Source organism: Telmatherina bonti (assembly GCF_933228915.1).
Source record: "Telmatherina bonti genome assembly, chromosome: 19".
Classification (NCBI taxonomy): Eukaryota; Metazoa; Chordata; class Actinopteri; order Atheriniformes; family Telmatherinidae; genus Telmatherina; species Telmatherina bonti.
The window spans coordinates 14741012-14760611 of record NC_136617.1 but is presented as its reverse complement, the minus strand read 5'-3'; the positions used below and the strand labels follow the sequence as shown (position 1 = coordinate 14760611).

The following is a 19600-nucleotide window of genomic DNA, read 5'->3' as shown; positions in this document are numbered from 1 at the left end:
CATCTTGCAGTAAAAGCAAAATATGTATGAGGAAATGCATGAGGAAAAAGTGTCTTCTTATTGCCAGACCAATAAGACCACACACACACACACACGCTTATTGCCAGACCAATTCTCTGTCTTTGATTTTTTATTTACCCATCAGTGACGACCCACCTTGTCTCCTAAAAGACATCCGAGTTTAATTGCTTTCTTTCTGACAAACAAATACATGTGCCGGCGTTCTAATCAATGCCTGCCACTGTGTCCATCCATTTTAATGTCCGCTACACACCCCGGGTGCTCCATCAACTGAGTTTGTACCACCTCAGTCAGCGTGCGTGTGTGTGTGTGTGTGTGTTGGCGGAGGCCTGGCTGCGCCGGATGGTGATGGAGTGAAAAAGTGAAGGATGGAGCGGCTCCCGGGTCGCGTGTGTGGTGCTGCTGAACCGTAGCGGGAAGAATTGGCCTCGCTGCAGTTGTGGTGGCAGAAGCAGTGCTGACTCAAAAACCAATGATGGACGGGGTGGTGTGTCAGCAGGACTAATACAAACATCAGTCACGGGCCCGTGCGTCCACTCCTCTCGCTGCTGCACACAGCCGCCGGAGGAGGGCGGGAGATCAGGGGGATTTCTGCAACTCAGACAGGTGCAAATCCACATCTGCAGCTGAATGGAGAGCGATGAACAGCCTTCGCCGACATACAGACACTTCTCCGGCTAACCCTGGTGGATCAGTGTGTAGGAGTAGTGTTCCTGCTACACTGCTGTCGCCATGTCTGGGTGTGCGAGTGTGTTACTGACCCAGTGTGGCGTAGTAGAAGGGGAAGTCTCCCAGGTATCCGGAGTACTGCGGCAAAGCAAAAAGTCCCCCAGGGTGACTGTTCCACATCAGGCTGCTCCTGGAGCTGTGCTCCAGCACACGGTCCTGGATGATCTGCACACAAAGAGAAAAGCAAACACACACATTGTTTCACACCATGTTCAAACACAAACCAAAACACTGTTTCCCTTGTTAGATTAACTCAGCAGCTGACAATGAGGGGGAGGTGGGAGAGTAATAGGATGCGTCTGCAGCTCAAAACATAACAGTTCCACAAGGAAGGCTCCGAACTAAGGAAATTACAACGTCCATGCTCTCATTTACCTTCTAACATCTTTACGTTTTGCATTACATGAATGTGCTGCAATGTGTGCACAACTGTTTCATGATCAGTATATTTTATATTTAGAACATGTACACACGTAGCAGCGTATCTCGCAAAACAAAGATATTTTTTTAAAGTTTTAAACCTGTCGTCCACACAAAAGCACAGATTCACGGCATTAAAAATGCTTCTTTTAAAAACCTCCGACCAAAGTGAAGATTTATGAATGCTACGTTTGTGCATCTGCATGTGGACAGATACAAACCGGGGTTTTAGGTTTTGAAATGTCGCTGCCTGGGACAAAAATGCTCAATGTCAGATGTTCGACTCGTGTTTACAGAAAGAAACGGCATGGATGCCCTTCAAACGTACTTAATGTGATTACAGAGTGGACAAAGTTTTAAAAGACATGGTGGTGTAGATTCAAAGTTTTGTTTTTTTGCAGTGGGTGTTTTTTTTTCCCCAAGCGTACATGGCCTTAGAGTTTTTGCACATTACTGTTCCAGTCCTACTTTATGACAAATGTGGACAAATGGACCCATAACACTGTGACACAATGTCCTAATTAAAACAAGCCAACGTGTTATGTATGATGTAAGGAATATGACAACATGGCCTTTAATGAGTATTACATTTTAACATAAGCTGCTAATCTCAGATGTGTTCATGAGAGCTGCAAATGATGAATCTGCGTATGCTGGTTTGTTATAATACAAGTTTACCATGACAAGACTGTTAGCTAGAAGGCAGACCACATTTAGAAACATGTGTTTGTCTGGTTTAAAGTGATAGGAGACATGTTGATATAGTGATAAAGATACACGTTTTATATTTTGAGCAGACCTAAATTTAAAAAATGTATTTATTTTAATATACATTTATTTGCATTGACCCACTTTAAGGCAAAAGTAAGCTCAACTTACAGACAGGTCAAGTTACTGAAGACAAGACAACAAACAAGGAAACATCTGTTAGTTAATTCAGGGTTTGGTTTGTGTTACATGAGCTTCAGTTTGTTTCCTGGGTTTCATTCACTGTTTTTGGGTTTACCAGACGTTGCTTCCTTCATGCACACCAGACTTTAGTTTAGCATTCTCATGTCTTCAAACAAACATGATTTTATGAAAAACCATCGAGTTTGCACCTTAAAGGTATAGTCCAATCCACACTAGTAATAGTCCAGTTAAATCCAGAAACCATTGTTATTGAAATGAACACAATTAGGTTTACAGTGAACTTTGTAATCTTCTGTAATCTTTTACACTTCAGAACCAGATTCCTCGTCATTCACAGCCCTTTTTCCACAACACAAACATAATTAGGAAAACCAATAGATCACATCAGGTCTCGTATTTGATTTGATCCAAAAGTGTTTCTCTTCAGATAAACATAATTGTTAATTAAAAGCCTGTTCTCAGATGAGGGTTGGAGGTTATCATGATTTTTTAATTTAACTGGAAGGAAAAGTAAATATGCATCAATAGTTTTTACAATATAATAATCAGACCGGTAATAGTCTTCCTCTTCACACAAGCCTGCTTCAAACAAACCTTGTCACCTGCTGCAGTTGGGATAAAAGACTCTGCTTGAGAAAATGTGCTTTTTCATCTTAATTACAACAACTCAGTCGTTTTTTTAAGTTCACCTTGTAATTTCTAATCTACGTTCATTAATTCAACCCAAAAAAGTGTCTGAAAGTCAACATTAAGCTCCCTTACAGTACATTTTACTCCAATCACAAAAGACTCAGAAATATTTGTGGATAAAGGAGAGATCGTTAGCCTCTCAGATTATGCAGGGTGAAATAATAAGGACTTGATCAATGAGCCTTGTAATCACACCGATAAAACATTTCAGACTGAGAAATGACTTTTCACACAAAAATGGCAAGAAGCTGATAGTCATGAATGGAAATGAATATTAACTCAGCCAACGCTGCAGCCTCCAGACGATTATTTCAAACTCAACAAGTGATTTAAAGCAGGAGAAACTGTAATAAAATTAAAGTCTGTGAGCATTAGAAGCTAGCCGAGCTTTCCGAATGTGTCCTTTGCATCACTTCAAAAGCAGCAATCGACTTAAGTCAAGACTGGTGTGAAGCAAAGCCCAAATGAATCTGTGTTACTGTGTAATATTTCCTCCGCAGACAAACCAAACACAGGTCAGATAAGCAGGCCGAAGGCATCTGCGCCAGTCAGTCACGCGGACAGAAGCAGCGAGGGGTCGAAGGGGGCAACATAGACAAAGTCATCAGCTGTATCTAAGCAGCGGTCTGTCAGGACTGCCCCCCCTCCCATCCTTTCCGAGCCCAAATAGAGCAGTCAGTCACACGGTCAGACGTGAGAATGGACACTATTTTCTCCAGCTGCAGCAGCCGGCTTCTGCTGAACAGGCAGGCGGGGAGGAGAGATATTGCTGCTGTGCCCTTGAGCCATGCTAAATTGCTTCAGTAAAACAGACACAGGTTTGCAGCCATGTTTTATAGCAGCTATTGAATCAGGAGGTGATGGCTGCTGGCTTGGTAACTCAAAGGATGGATATATAGTTGCGAAAGAAGCAAAAGGAGCCTGCTGGGTGATGGCTGAGCAGCTGATAGCTCTTCTAATAGTAAAAAAAAAAAAAAAAAAAGGCTAACCACATAGCTTGAGGGGCTTTACTATAATGATATTGACAAAGCAAAATAAAAATTCATCATGTGGGGAAAGAAGAAGAAGAAGAAAAAGAAGAAAAACTGGGAGTTTCTTTTACTTTTCTGAGCTCTGTCCCCGAGGGAAGTCGATAACCGTTTGCCTTCGAAAAAACAGATTAACTCCGAATACATTGACTTCTCTATATAAACACTGCCAGCCACCTTCAAACCCCGCAACCCTTTACGCCTTATGAAGGGGCAATTTTGCTCGCTTGGCTGCGGTTCCTCCCCCGTCGGCAGCCCTCAGCTGGACATGATGGACGACTCAATCTCACCTCAGAACGGCCACAATCAACCAATTAGAGCATGATAGATAAATCCTGCTTCTGTGTGAGCGCACTGTGGACTCAGCTTTAATAGGTGACTTTAATAGTTGTACCGGCAGCATGGATCCGGCAATATTGACCTTGTGATTGGTTGAAACGTTGCTGCTTCCTGACAGGAAACACGGCTCATGCCCGCTAGCTTGCCACTGCCAAAACCCCCCATGTTTCTTTTTCTACATGTTTAAGGACATTGACGTTATGCAAGCACCATCTCTTCATCCAAACCGCAACCATCACAAGTCATGACTAACCACATTTCCTTAAGAGTGTAGTCCACAAGTACAGTTTTTGAATTTGTCACATAAAAACATGTGCACCTTGAGTTTAGTTTGTACATGTGTGCACAACGACTGCAGTGTGTGTGTTTATGTTTAGATTTGTAGTCGAGGTGTCTCTAGGTGTGCGTAGGCTTAAAACCATAAATAAACCCATTATGTTGGGGAGGGGGTGCTATGGCCACAGCGTTTACATATGCCCACCCATTTCTCTCTCCTCATTTTCACAGGACAGCCGGTCGGGATTAAACATTTTATTCAAAATGAGCACAAACGCTCAGTGAGTCGGAGGCTTTTGCTGTGCTACCTTCCTCGTCTGAGCAATGACAGCATGTCACCAGGGTAACGCCTGGGAGGTGCCGTGTGAGTCTGGCAGACAAATCTCGACATATGGAGATTTTCTTCAGACTGCGTGTGTGTGTGTGTGTGTGTGTGTGTGAGAGAGAGATAGTTTGCAATGAAGCGGGGTTAAATAAGAAACAGAACAGAGATGTGGAACTAGCTGAAGTCTGAATACAGAGGTCTCAGCACATCACATACAATGTGTGCAGGAGAATGTGTGTGAAAATGTGAAATTTAGATGGAAGATTAGGGAGGTAATACTGTTAGTGAGATTGTAACACCAAGGGGAGTCTTGCTCCGGGGCTTCAGCGACACAGTAAGAAAGGAAATTAAATGTATGATGGAGACCTTAACTGAAGAAGGAACCAGACTTCTGTAACCGCAGCGGGAAGCATCTGATCAGTGTTTTATCTCCGCATCTAGAAACGATTTCTTTAGGTCCAAACCTGAGAGGTGGAGATTAGCTGGATCGACAGCTTTTCCAGGAACGGTTTAAGTTTTTATTAACTTATTTAATGCATATGTGGGTGTGATTTATGGCAGCTCGATTATGGTAAAAATAATAATCGTGATTATCTTGACTGAAACTGTGATCTCCATTTTTTAACACAATTATCCATTACCTTTAACAACAATCATTTATTTAACATTAAACAGAGGCTTTTAAACTATGTCTTTAGGATTCCATAAATTTTAGAAAACAAACAAACAAACATGAAGCTTTGTCTTGATGTAAACTGTATAGATAAATATAAACTATGTTGTAGTGAATTCCACAGTTGTTCTACATTGCACCAGCAGCTGGAGCCCACTGAGACTGGCCGACCGTGAGTGTTTTAGGATGGGGAGAGGCTCCCACTGCTCGTTCGTTAAAGTAACTGCAGGACAATATGTGCCTTCAAGTCAGTCGCCACAACACCAGAAAAGTCTCCAATAAGTCCATCAAAAGTCGCTAGATTTGTCGCTAGTGACTTTTAACAAAAAAAAAAAAGTCGGCAAGAGTGTTTGGAAAGTCGCCAGCGAGTAAGTCGCTGAGTTGGCAACAGTGGTTGAATGAAACCAAAGCGGCTGTGGGAGGAGTTTACAGCACAGCTGCAATGCCAGTGCCGCTTGATTGGCAACTTACATGAGAGTAAACTGCAAAGAGAAAAAAAAAAATGTATTTATTATGACTTATTTTTGTGACCGTTGAAAACCCAGATTGTAATTGAGATTAAAATCTAATTAATCGCCCAGCCTTAGTGTGATGTGGAAGGAAAAATGTGGGTTTTGGAGGTTTGAGCCCAAAATCGCCAAAGTAATCCTTTCTGCTGCATGTAGCAGGATTGCACGACTCTTCTTATTGTTAAAAGTCCTGAATCTCATTTATTTTGGTCAGTACACCCAAGCTAAATGAACCAACAGCAACATGATTCAAGAATCATGATTTTTTTTTCTTTAGCTGTGGTGAAAAACAAATACGAAAGAACAAATTTAGGGCTTTAAAATTTTGTATGAACTGTACAATTACAGAAGTAGCATGAGCCATCATCGTGGTAGCCATTGCTTGGGTATGAAACCACTGTCTGGATTTACATCTGGTTGATGTTCTCTCTGACAGACATTGTCTCTAAGACGATTGCAGGCTTGAGACCCAGAGCATAGCCATGTTTGTAATGTAAAGTAACTTTACCCATAAGAACCCAGTCTGACACATATGATACATAAAGTTTCTGTGACATTTGGCATCATTTCATGGTACAAACTTTGCTCTAAATCCTGTGGAACACAACCGGATACTTGTTTTCTGCACTTTGATGGACACCAGAAAGCAAATTACACTAAAAAAAAAAAAAAAAGACATATCACATTGTAATAAATGGTAAATATGCCTAAAAATATAGATACTTTTTATTTGCATTTTGTTAAAGGGACTAATAAAGAGTCACAAAATGGGACTTATCTGATTAATTTTTCCATGGGTTGAGTCTTTATGGGTTAAATCCCAAAACATCTTTCCTCTCTAGCACCTTCAGTTTTGGAGACTGGATCTGATCCTTATTCTAACATGTATCTGATTTTGGATGGTTGCTTATTGATATCTTCTCTTTATAATGCTGGTTGAAACCTGTGAATGGGAACTCGCTAACTGGTAAGGAGCTACATCAACCACAGCCTTGTGCATGTAATGTAAAGCGTTGGAAACAATGCAGACTACTGATTGGTCAGAAAATAAACAAAGTAAGACAAGGACACACATTCTGGGTGTCGACTGAAGGATGCAGCAAGAGGCTCAACGTGGACAAAGACAACAGCTGAAAAGTTTCTTGGTGTTCGTACAGATATTCATGTTCACAAGTTCACATGTCGGGTTTTTGCAGTTTAAAGCATCTGTCAGCGATGCTAAAATATGGCACATCAGGTAATCAATGTTTTAGAAAGGTCTTTTGGATTGCTGAAAGGGTCTAAAACATCTTCAGCATTAATGGTGATGGTGCGAAGGTTACGCTAAAAATCTGAAACAAATTAATTATTTCTACTTTATGAAGAGATTGGAGAATTTTTTAACACCTTCCTAAAGCTCTTTGCTTTTTTACTTCTATGTACTTTTCCTTCTTCTTCTTCTTCTGCATCACTCTCAAACTTCATCTTCCAGTGAAATCACTTGGATAAAAAGTTAAAAGATCTTTTTATTTTACACGTGATTGAATGTCATGTTGTATAAAACAAGTGGATTTTTTCAGCCCTGCCCCAGCACTCAGCTTTTAGCTTTAGCTCTAGAAAAAAGAGGGACCATTTTGAAGACACAAAGTGCAGAGATGGATCACAAGAGGCTATTTGAAAAGTTTCCAGTGACCTTAGAGACCTAAAAAAACTTCATAAGAACTTTATGAAAGCTTCCTGAAAACCATAAATCACTATTAAGGTTGGCTGAAAAACAGTTCACTCTCTTTGAAGCTTTGTTCTCAGTGAAGGGCAAAACTACAAACTGTTTTTACAGGCATCCTCCAAGCCTACCCAGCTAATAGGAATTGTATTTAGGCAGACGAAGACTTTAAGGTCACCGGTTTAGATCCTGAATGTTATCAACCAACTTCTACTCTCTCTGAGATGCTCTTCTTTCTCGCTCTTTCTGAACTGTTTGGTTCAGCTTATTTTGCTTTTAGCTTTGTAGAAAGTGACAACAGAGAGGCCAGAGCTTAGAGCAGAGATTCGAGTCTGCAGGGACGCCGCAGACCTTAGAGAGGAAGATTGACGATGGAGGAAGAGGGAGCAGGGAGGAAAGCAGAGAAGGCCAAAAGGCCAGGTTTGCTTTGTGGGTATGGTGTGTAATGGATGGGTGAATGTGTAGCTTGAATCCTCACCTCCAGCGTAGTCAGCACTATCTTCTCCACAGAGGAGAAGTAGGCCTCCCAGAGGAACTGAGTCTGCTGTCTGAGGGACAGGATCTTGTCCTGGTGGATAGAGCGGACCGTGGTTGGAATCTGCAAATAACAAAAAGTAAACAGCAGTCAGTGTTCAGCGCTGAGACTTTGCAGTGAGGAAACAGATATCACTGAGTGTTTGCAGATGGTGTAAAAGGGGAGATGCAAGCAAACTATTGCTCCTGAATCCCATGGCAACAACTTAAGAGTTCCATGACAACACAGAGAGTTGGTAAGAAGAAGAAAAAGGCAGAAAGTCATGGAAATCCAGTCAAACACAATTCAGTTCAGCTTGAGCGCTAATTTTTACAATCTTTGTGAGGTTTCTCAATTTGACACTTAAATTTTGCTTTTTGGTGGTGATTTACAGGACAGGATCAAACCTGATTCTATACCAGTGGAGCATTGTTGAAGCTGTGAAAGTATTGAGATTCTCATCCAAGTGTCAGCAAGACAGCCGGAGACTGTTTACTAAACACATCAGACTTTTCCTTCCAGCCCGACCCAGTCAGACCTAACATCTACATCTAGCAGACGTTTCTCATCCTGAGGAATAAATACCACCATGTAGCAATTCCTAAAAAATTATTCACGGGAAAAAAAAACACAGAAGAAGGAATTTAACAAAAACAAGGACCTTGGATGAATTTTCTTTAAGCAAAGCAGAAGTTTGATCTTATTTTATTTTATTTTTTTTTAACTGTTTAGTGTCAATATTGCAACATTATCCTTGCTTTAGTTAAAATTGACAACTTAATGAGGGGTAAATTTAAAGCATATGTAATGTTTTTATAATATTTTCTATGATTAAATACCCAAAATATTACAAATGCACTCCAACACTGATGTGTTTCTTATAACTATGTACTGACAGAATGATCCAGGAATAAAAACATTTGCTGCTGCTGCTTCCACATTAAACCCAACGTCAAACAATATTATCGCATACTTCATTCTAATTAAGATTTAATTGGCATGTAATTACTTTTTTCTCTCTGTAAAGTTCAAGCAACTCCAATCAAATTCATTTGTTCATTCTATTTTCTCATCCGCCAGAATAACAGTTTCAGCCTTGCAGGGATATTTGGATCAGGAATCCAAAGAGGATCCAAAAAGGGATTGGAGTCCAATTTGTGTCTGGTTTCACTCACAGCTTCCTCACCAGAAAGACAGAAGGAAAGCAGATTTTGGATCTTAATGGAGGGGGAGGAGCTTCTTTTCAGAGTTTAGTCTGCATGACCGTGTACCTGCAGCAGGAGCCTCTCGTCGCCGATGACTGCGGCCGTGTTCCAGTCGATGATCTCAGAAAAAGGCAGCTCCCAGCCGTTACTCAGCATCACCGGCACACATGCAGCCTGTAACACACACACACACACACACACAAAGTCTGGATGTCATCCTGAACATACAAGCTGATGTTGCCACATCATGGCTGCTGTGTCTCTTCATACAATGGTTGAACTTTTCTGATTTGTCTGCGCTGTGACCCTTTTTGTTTATTTGTTTTGGCAGAACGGGGATTTTCTTTGAGTTTAGGGGTCATCTTCAATGGGATTTCTATGAGATTCTTCAGTGCAAAGACAATAACAGGAAATGAGGAGAGAATTTACACACTGATATAAAAGTCCTTCCAAGTAAAACAGACATTCTGCTGTCAAGGTCTTTGTAGCCCATGTTGTAAATGCTCAAACCATCCATCCACAAGCTTGCAAAAGTTCAAGCATTGATGTGGGATTTGATGAAAATGTGGTGGAAAACATCAATAAGACACCACCTCAACATCATGACATATAGGATGAAGGCTTATTGCAGGGTTTTTATAATGTCTGTTTGTAGCTGCCAGCTTTATTAGCTGGGGACTAAATGTTGCCACCGAGTGAGAATCTCATCAAAAAGCTCATCTTCAGTGGCGGAGCATTAAAGGCAGCCGCCTCATAACTGCTATTTTGAGTTAAAGTTTCAGTCACTATGAATTATGGGCCCTGCTGGTATAAATGCAATGCAATATTAATAAGTTAAACAAAACAAACCCTGGCTCTTAAATGTCCGTGTGGATTCTCCTTAAAATGTGGAAAAAAAGATTTTCACAACTGCATCCTGGCAAATATCAAGATGATTTGAATTTCAAACTTGTAGTATGATTAAAGCGCATATTAACTTTATTTTGGTCCACTAGAGGGCGGAAGAGTAACCTTTAAACCCCACTTTGATGTAATTTCATCTTTAAAAGTTGACGATGCTTGTTTTAGGGAAAATTACATGACATTTATGTGGAATAATTTTTTGGGTGGGGAGGGTGGGGCTATTTTAAATCTAATTTTTAAATAAAACATCTGGCTTAAGTTCCTAATGGCAGTGAGACTGAAGTTATAACAATATTCAAGGGATACTTGGCCATTTATTTAACTGTCTACAAACTTTTAAATGTAGTGCAAACTTAAATAACTAAACTTAATGCAGGAATGTCAAAATATGACCCTTGAGGGTTTTGTGTTGCATTTTTTCTTTAGATCAGTGGTCTCACATTAAAATCCGAGGCCAGCAATCTGGCAGGTTTTCTTTGTTTCCTGGTCAAACACACCTCACCGAAATGAATGGGTCATTGTGAAGAAGTTAACAGGAAGCTGTTTGATCCATTTAATTTAGGTGTGTTGGACCAGGGAAACAATGAAACCCTGCTGGATTGCGGCCCCGAGGACTGGAGTTTGAAACCCCTATTTTGGATGTTTCTATGCTTTAAAACATCTGACTCAAATTAATGGGTCATTGTGCAGAACTTAACAAGCTGTTGGATCTGTTTGATTTGAGTCAGATGTGTTGGAGCAGGGGAATATCTACAACCTGCAGGACAGTGTTCTTCAAGGACTTGAGTTTGATATTGCAATCCTTACAGCCATGAGTTTGGAGTTGCCACTGAGTGCAGGACTAGTGTTGTTTATGCATCCTCTGAGCAGAAGGTGCATGGAAGCCAATAAAAGTCTTGCAGACAAAAAAAAAAAAAAAGGAGAAATGGGGAATTACCAGCTAAGAGCTTGCACGCAGGGAAATCCACTAACACTTGCCTATGGTGAAAAAATGATGGGTTGGAAAGGGATTACTCTAATATAAGCAAGTCTACATGTTGATTTAACAAATATTCTGCACAATATGCATTTAAAGCAGCGGGTGGACAAAATATGTTAAGCTAAAATTACATTTAATTAAACAGAGCCCTTAATAGATAAATACAGCTATAATCCTGCAGCCACTGCAGTCTTTTGAAGGTGTTTGGCCTGCAAAAGACTGTGCAAATAGGAACTTTAACATTAGCTTCATATGCATGCTTGTTGATTCTTTCATAAATATATGTTGTTAGAACAAATGGCAAACTTATATACAGCAGATTAGTCCCAAGATAAAGAAAAATAAGCTTGAGCACACCATCGAGATAAGCAAGCTAACAGCGTGTAGCAGCAGATAGTGAAGAACTCGGCATTAAGCCGCTTGATATGGATCTAAAAGAAAAATTCACCCGTTCGGAAGATAAGCATGCCATCATTTTGTTGTGAAAGTAGCAAAAAATAAAGAATTGATGAGCAAAAAGCCCAATTATTTCCACAGCAGTAACACTAATTAAAAATGCACTAAAGGAATATCTTGATGACTTGGTTTGTTTGTGTTTATTTAAAAATTTTAAGATGTTTAAATCATTCACAAGTCTGAATATCAAAGTTAAAGAGCACGCTTTGAGGGTCTGGAGGCTTCATCATCAGGTAGTCACACTGTGCATGGCCACTTTTTGATCACTTTTAAAATGATAACAGTGTTGATTTTTGTAGAAAGACTTAGAAGCGGTGAGCAGGAGGGATGGTGAAGGGAAAAGAGAATCTGGCACAAAAAAAAAAAAAAAAAAAGATCAAAAGGCAGAAGAAAGTGGTACACGGATATGGAGGGAAAAAAGATGAAAAGAAGGGAGATAGTGAAGCCGAATGTGACCTTTGGCAAAGGAGTGGCAGAGGAATGGAAGGATGAGAGGAGAAGTAGAGGGAACAGCTGGTGTGTGTGTGTTTTGGTGGGAGTTTGATGTAATGACGGCCCTGTCACTCCCAGGTCATAAAGGTGTCAGCTAAAGCAGAACTGGCTCATGGGCTCTGCAGCGCACACACACAGAAAAACACACAATCTCAGGCATACAGATATATACAAACAGAAGAAAAATTCCTCGAACTGCGCGCGCGCGCGCGCACGCACACACACACACACACACACACACACACACACACACACACACACACACACACACACACAGAGTTGACCTCTAAACAGGAATAGTTTTTTCCCCCCATGCAAAGCCATGACAACCTGCAGACTCTCTCCCTTCATCTTAATCTGTATGGTGCAAAGAGGATGGATGGTGTGAGTCAGACAAATGGAGGAAGGAGAGGAGAGGGCATTTTTCACTCCTGAGTGAAGTAAGTGTGCTGTGTGTGTGTGTGTGTGTGTGTGTGCGCGTGTGTGTGTGTGTGTGTATGTGTGGCAGCTGATAGGGAGATAATCGCACTGTTGTGAGCGCACTCCATGGACAGTGGTGTTTGGAAAGGAGAGGTAAGGGATGGTGCAGAAAATGCAGAAAAATGCAGCGCAGGTGGAGATATGAATGAACAGAGGGGTAAAAAAAAGTTGGTGCGTAAATACTGAGCTAAATATTTTCCACCAACAGAAAATAACTAGAAATGAACAGATTCTACGTGTCGTCGTCAAGCATTAATTTAGTAAACCACATTTTGGGGATGAGTGGTCCCGTCAGTATAATCACCGTGATTCAGCTGCGTTAAACCAGGACGCAGGATGCGTTTCTACCATTCTGCAGACGTGACTGACTGATAGAGCTCAGTTTTTTTTTAACCCCAAACTGTATTATAGCTTTTATTGTGATACAGATCACCTGAATTAAACTATAAAAAACAGTAAAATACATTGTTAATAAAATCATCTCATTAAACTCAGCTTATACTGATGACATCATACCTGCCTGGTGTTGTTAAGAAAACCTAACTTGTGGTAAAAAAAAAAAAAAAAAAAATGGATGCGTGGATTAATACAACAAAAATTCCAGTTAATAGGATTGTACTGATGGTGCAGTACAAGAAAGAACAACGATATTATATTAATCCCAATTATTTATATTATGGCTCTAACTTGGGTTACACGATATATAAAAATGTCAAATTACCACAATATTAACATGTATAAAAATCAAAATCCACAAGATTATTTGACTGGAATTTTGATGAGCACATGTGCATCCATGAAACGTCAATTTCACTTGCAGGGGAAATTCTGCTTCTGTTTATATTTTACAACCAATGAGAATTCTATCGTGCAGAAGCTGAATAATGCTGAATAAATTTAATGAGCATTTAGAGGTAAGATGCAGCAGCTAATTATATTATCTTTATATTAATTACACTGTTAGCTGGAATTGAAGGTGATGATTTAATGTTACTTTAATTCTAGAGGTGGGACCATTAAAACAAATCTCTGTTGGTGGTAATTTCTTTCTTTCCAGTAATATTGCAGGTAGAGTTGAACTAACAGTGGATCCAATGGCTGTGAGTGGTTTTTCTTTTACCTGCAGCGCCTCAAGGAAGCGAAAGGAGCCCAGCCGTCTGCCACGAGGCACCAAACAGAAGGTGGAGTTGTGGAGCATTTCCTTGTAGTCGTATCTGTAAAGACAACAAAACGCACATGAAGTAAGTTAACTGACACGTTGAAAAGAGCAGATCACAGGAGTACAGGATGTAAATGCCTCATTGTGTCTCACTGTAATGAGCTGCTATTAAACTGTAACTATGCATTAATATGCTCTAATATTCCACTTGGCATTAAAGAAATCTGATATAAATTGTATATTTCAATTCTGAAAAATCAACATAAAACACAATGAACCAAAGCTAAATCAGGAATGTGGGGTGTGTGTGTGTGTCCTTTCATTCCACTACACCTTTCTTCTCTCCACCCATCTCAACAGCCACACACATCTTGGAAAACCACCAACCCCCTCAACTCGCTGCCTTTTTCAGCCCCTCCATCTCTGCAACCAGGAGGCTGATGCTCCCTCCCTCGCCTCCTCCTCTTCCAGCCCCCTGATCCCTCCATTTCTCCAGTGAGGTGTGTCTTATTGCTCTCCAAACAGGGTGATCAACCCTGCCAGGGGTAATGAGCTGAGAGCGACACCTGCTTCCACAGCACAGCTGGCTCTGTGTGTGTGTGTGTGTGTGTGTGTGTGTGTGTGTGCATTAGAGACGGAAGTAGAGAACGGTCTGTTTCTGTGCATCACTTTCTCTGTTTATGATATGTTACCATGTTTTGACAGGTGTGTGTTCGGACTGTGTTATGCTACATCAGTGGATTCATGGAGGAGTTGTTTTGTTTTCTTTTTTTTTCCTCGAAATCTCTTTTGCTCAACCCACCGCATGCTCTTTCATCACCTATTGTCTCTCTCGTTCTTCTGCTTTTCTTGTTTTATCATCATTCGCTACCTTTTAAACAGCAGCCCAGTTTTACACACGAACTCGCGGCAGTCGGGGTAATTAAATGTGGATGGTGTCTGCAGGAGATGCACCATCTCAGACATTAGCGGACACAACAAAAAAGCATCTTGTTAAGTGCACAGGAGGAAGGACAAAATACAACAAAACAGCTCTGCAGAGAGCGTTTTGTTTAGAGGAGACAGTGCGCAGAATATAAAGCTGCAGGGTAATCCGTAATGACACATTCATATCAGATCTGTAGTATCGACAGGAGAGAGGAAAGCAATATACGGCCGGAGCGAAAACAAAGAGGCGATGCAGGATAAACTGCGGAAAGTCTTTCCTGTCGGTGGCAACAGACAGAGATTCTAATGATTGATCAATAATATTTTTAAGGCAAAATTTCACTGACGTCCCTGTTATCACTGAAGCATTTTACTTGCTTAAAGCCGTTGTAATAAGGACACACAATGTGACAAAAAGCATCAATGATAGTAGATTAAATATTTTAAAATATACAAGACATTTTATCTCAACATGCAGCCGAGATAAAAAAGAAAAGGAATCCTGAATTTTGTAGGGTTTTGGGTTAAAAGAATTGCCAGGCACAAAATCCCCTTTTATTTTCCCAAAGTCCAAACAAGGTGAAGGTTACGGGACACACTCATAGATTCTGCTCCATTGATGATGCTGTGGATGTACTGAAGCTTGTGCAGAGGAGTGACAGTGATTGCTGATGCTGCCTTTGGTGTGTTCCTGTGCATATGGATCGAGCTGACAGGTCAAAGCTGGGAGCCAAACTCTACATTCTCTCTCTCTCTCTCTTATACACACACACACACACACACACACACACACACACACACAGTGACTGCTGATGTTGCTGGCAACAAACTGCCGTTGTCTCTTCTTTAGCCGAGCTCTAATAATGTGCAGGGGAGATGACACCTGGTGATAAAATCCCACCCTTATTCACACCTACATGCATAACGCTCTGTGCAGCACATAACACACTTAGCGCACACGCACGCTGAGCAAACGGCCGACAGCTGCACACCCTCACATTGACGTTCCGTCACCTGCCGATGGAGATGAAGAAGCTCTTTTAGTCCATATTTCCACACCAGCTGTCTTTCTGGTCGGTGTATATATGTGTGTATATGTGTGCGTGTGTGTGTGTAACAACCCACAAGACAGACCAGCGTCTGATGGCAATGAATTTAAATGGGGAATTTAACACGCAACAGCCCTGTAACAAGTCTTAGCAGATGACTGCACTGTGTCTGTCCTGTCACATACGACACAAGTGTCGTCATTTGTCTCCATTTGATCCAACCTGTCGCAAGACCAACTCAAGTCTCCTTCTATTATTTTGTAATTCAGCAAATATGGGACATTTCAAGGTCTCTAAAGCAAATCACAGGTTTACAGGATGTTGACGTGACAGCCGTCTTCCTCCTACACGATTCACCTGCTGTGCTCTGTAATCTCAATGCGGCTACCTCGGGCTTCTGAGGATTTTACTTATAAAAAAGGATGTCAGTGGGAATGAAGTTAGCTGCATGACCGCAGGATGAGTTTGTGCTTGTTATTTTATGCATTTAATGAAAGTTTGGTAAGGTAAATAAATAATAAAACATGTTAGTGAGGGACAAGCAACATTTTTGGAACAAATCCAACAGGCGTGCACTGCACAACGCAGGTAGAAAACAAAACTTTACTGACTGTGCCGTGTCCAACAACCGTGCAGCAGTTAAAGACTTCTAATCTATTACGTTGCCATGGTTTCAGAAAATTAAGTGGCTTAATTTGCAGCAACTTAATTACACGGAAATGAAGTGTCATAAACGCAACGCAGGAGGTGATATTTATGCCATGTGTACTGAATGTTACTGGCAGGAGACAATAAATCCTGCATCATAAATGACGAACTTTCAGCTCTGCAACTCATTTCCCGTTTTAGCTTTTGCATTTGTCGATGGCTTCAGATAAACTCATCATATAATTATGCCTTTCAACAGGGGTGATGGGACCATCTGGATAGCAGAAGACCCTTATTAGAATAGAGACAACTTATCCCACCAAAGTTCGAAGGGCTAAATGGAAAGGGTTGGAACAATCAAAATAAAACAAGGAGTCTTAAAATTTGTATTTTGATACATCAAAGGCGTATTTTTTTTATATATATTAAAAAAAAAAAAGAGATTTTGGTTCAACACAAGGTTACGTCACACTGTCAGTGAACAATTATAGCTTTAATATGTTGTAAAATAGAGATAAAAAAATAATGTCATTTGGGAAAAATTTGTGCTTAAAAGCTCAGATTCCCTACATGTGCACATGGTGTGTTGCCTCATGTTTCTCTGGAGCCACACAGGAACATAGACTGTCCATCTCCCCTTCTGACTGTGGGGGTTTGGGTTGATGAAACAAAAACAACCACAACTGATGTGATTGTCTCAGAGAAAGGAGAGGGAAAAAAAATCCAATTTGCTGCTTATTGAGACTGTTGTTACATTATCCTCCCAGACCTCTCTCTTGTCTTCCTCTTCATTTACTCACTAATTTCTTTGTGTTCCAAAGTGAGTTTCAGTGTGTGTCCATGGAAGAATGGGTGTTCTGGTAGACTGGCGACGGTCGGAACACAAAGCAGGAGACCTACTTTATTACTTTGCACCCATCTCTGCAACCTGTGCTCCCTGACAACAACAGTGGACCTGATTGTACAGAAGGACATCAGGAAGCATAAAAGCAGCTTATCATTGTGGATGGAAAACATGTGCTCATTTGTCTTCCACGTAACTCCTGAACAGTTTAAAGGCAGATTCCAGCAGTAATTAAACAGGAGCTCATGCTCCCCCATAAACACAAGTGTGCAAGTTGAAGCATATTGTTTTGTGTGTTCCCATGAGAGAGTGACAGATGTGGAGGCTAAATGTACTGCTGGCTAACTGTTTGATGAGAGTAAGCACACATGTTTCTGTGTGTGCATGTTTGAGGGTGCTAATGTGTGCTGTGCACACATGCGTATCGGGATGAATTCAGAAGCATCAGCAGTGTGTGTGTGTGTGTGTGTGTGGTTACATTTGTGTCTGTTACGTGCCCTGACTTTCCTCCTCTCCACTTGTTTACCCCACAGCTATAAGGAAGAGTACATGTCAGCATCTGTAAAACTGCATCCAGATGTGTGCGTGTCCATTTCGTTCCGTCTTCCTCCTCTGCTGCTGTATGCTCAGTGACTCATTCATTAGCCTAATTAGCGCTCATTAGCCAGCTTATGCTAATTCCAATTAGCATTGTAGCATGGAATGGCACAAGGGTCCGCATCTCCAAACAAAAAGGCTTTCTGTGGTCAAGCCCATGACAAACCAGAGATTGGTTTGTTATTGCTGGCTAAGTCTAAGCTGTTTGTGCAAGTCTGTGATGACAACAACAAAAACGGACAGAACTGAGGTTCAAAAGATGGCAACTAACAGAGAAAATGGTGAGATTAAAGGCGCAGAAAGTAACAAATTTAAGGGTCAATGGCAGAAAAAAAAGTTAAGACTTCTATTTGTAATTAATTACTTAAAAAAAAAAAACTTTTTTTTTTTCCAATTCTCATAGAAATGATCCATTTTATCTACAAGCTGTAGGTCCACATGAATGACAGTTGCCACCATTTTTACCATTGTGTCTGAGCAGATAAACAACTGTGTGTGTGACATGAGAACATTCTTGATCTTTAACACTGCAGTTGTGACTGTATTTGATCGGAGCTAGCTTTTTGACAAAGAAATGCCTTGAAACGGCTGTAGAAGAACGTTGTACAGACGTATACCATTTAAACTTACCCGTACGCCAATCATTGCTGCACCTGAGGCCACTGGATCCACTCCCAGAAGAAAACATCTTCATATGTAAAAGCATTTTTAAGCCACGATCCTTTCACAGCTGTGCTTGGCATTTTAAAATCATTGCTATACCCACCTTTACCACTTTATGGCGTTATTTCTGCGTAGTGTGCCTTTAAGATTCTAGTTTTTCAGCCAGGTTACACAGACATGCACAACTACATGGATAAGACTAAATAAATTGGCAACTTTAAAATTAGAATAAATAAGAAAAGTCCATAGAAGTAAAAAAAAAAAAAAAAAAAAAAAACAACAAACAAAAAACATTGCATGAGGACAATCTGTGGGGAATATAAAGATGACATTAGCTAGATGAGACCACATCATGATGAGCCAGATGTTAGAACAGATGTGGAAGATAGAAATCAAAATGAGCATGTGCAGAACATATCCTAATGTTTGTTAACTTCATACAGAGGGGATTTGCTTCCTTTTGGCACGTCAGTTGTCTCAAAACACTTAAAAATAGACAAACCAGTCTAATTCCAGCTGATTGTTTGGACTGATAACATGCACCAGTCTGCACAAGCAGAGCTAAAGGATCATTTTCATTATTCTGATACCTGCCACAAAACTAAAAACTCCAACTTGACTTGAATGAGGACAAGACTGGAACAAGGTTTTAACATGGCAGGTCTTTCTGCCCCATCAACAATGATCTTTTGAGGGGAAACTGATGGATCCGGCCGGTGTGTTATTCCATTTTTCCTCTCTGTAGTGCTGTCAGCCTAGCTCAATACAGAGTACTCACAGTCCTATAACAACCCCTGGAACATTTTCAGAAACATGAAATTCAAAATTACCTTCATACATACAGAAAATCTGTATATAATTTGAATGCTGGGCAGCCTCATGCCAGTGGTGAGCTATACCCTTAACAGCTCATTCATACCAAGTCTGGCCCTGCTGCCATTGCTTGAGCCGAAGTTGCCAGATTTTGTCTGGAAAGTCCCCGTAACTCAGTTCTGCAGCACGAATTCTTAAATAACCAGGTGTGAGGGATTTCTAAGATGTTTGGCTGGTTTGCTTTGCT

General features: G+C 40.7%; 1 protein-coding gene across 1 annotated transcript in view; it reads right to left on the bottom strand.

Annotated features, from left to right (window-relative positions):
• ext1b (exostosin glycosyltransferase 1b) overlaps window positions 1-19600 on the bottom strand; it is a 127181-nt gene that overhangs the window by 25528 nt on the left and 82053 nt on the right. The window contains exons 3-6 of the mRNA XM_079259124.1: window positions 13774-13867; window positions 9410-9517; window positions 8103-8222; window positions 783-915 (exon numbers count right to left, since the gene is read on the bottom strand). Coding sequence (XP_079115250.1) covers window positions 783-915; window positions 8103-8222; window positions 9410-9517; window positions 13774-13867 — 455 coding nt within the window. The remainder of the gene's footprint in view (window positions 1-782; window positions 916-8102; window positions 8223-9409; window positions 9518-13773; window positions 13868-19600) is intronic.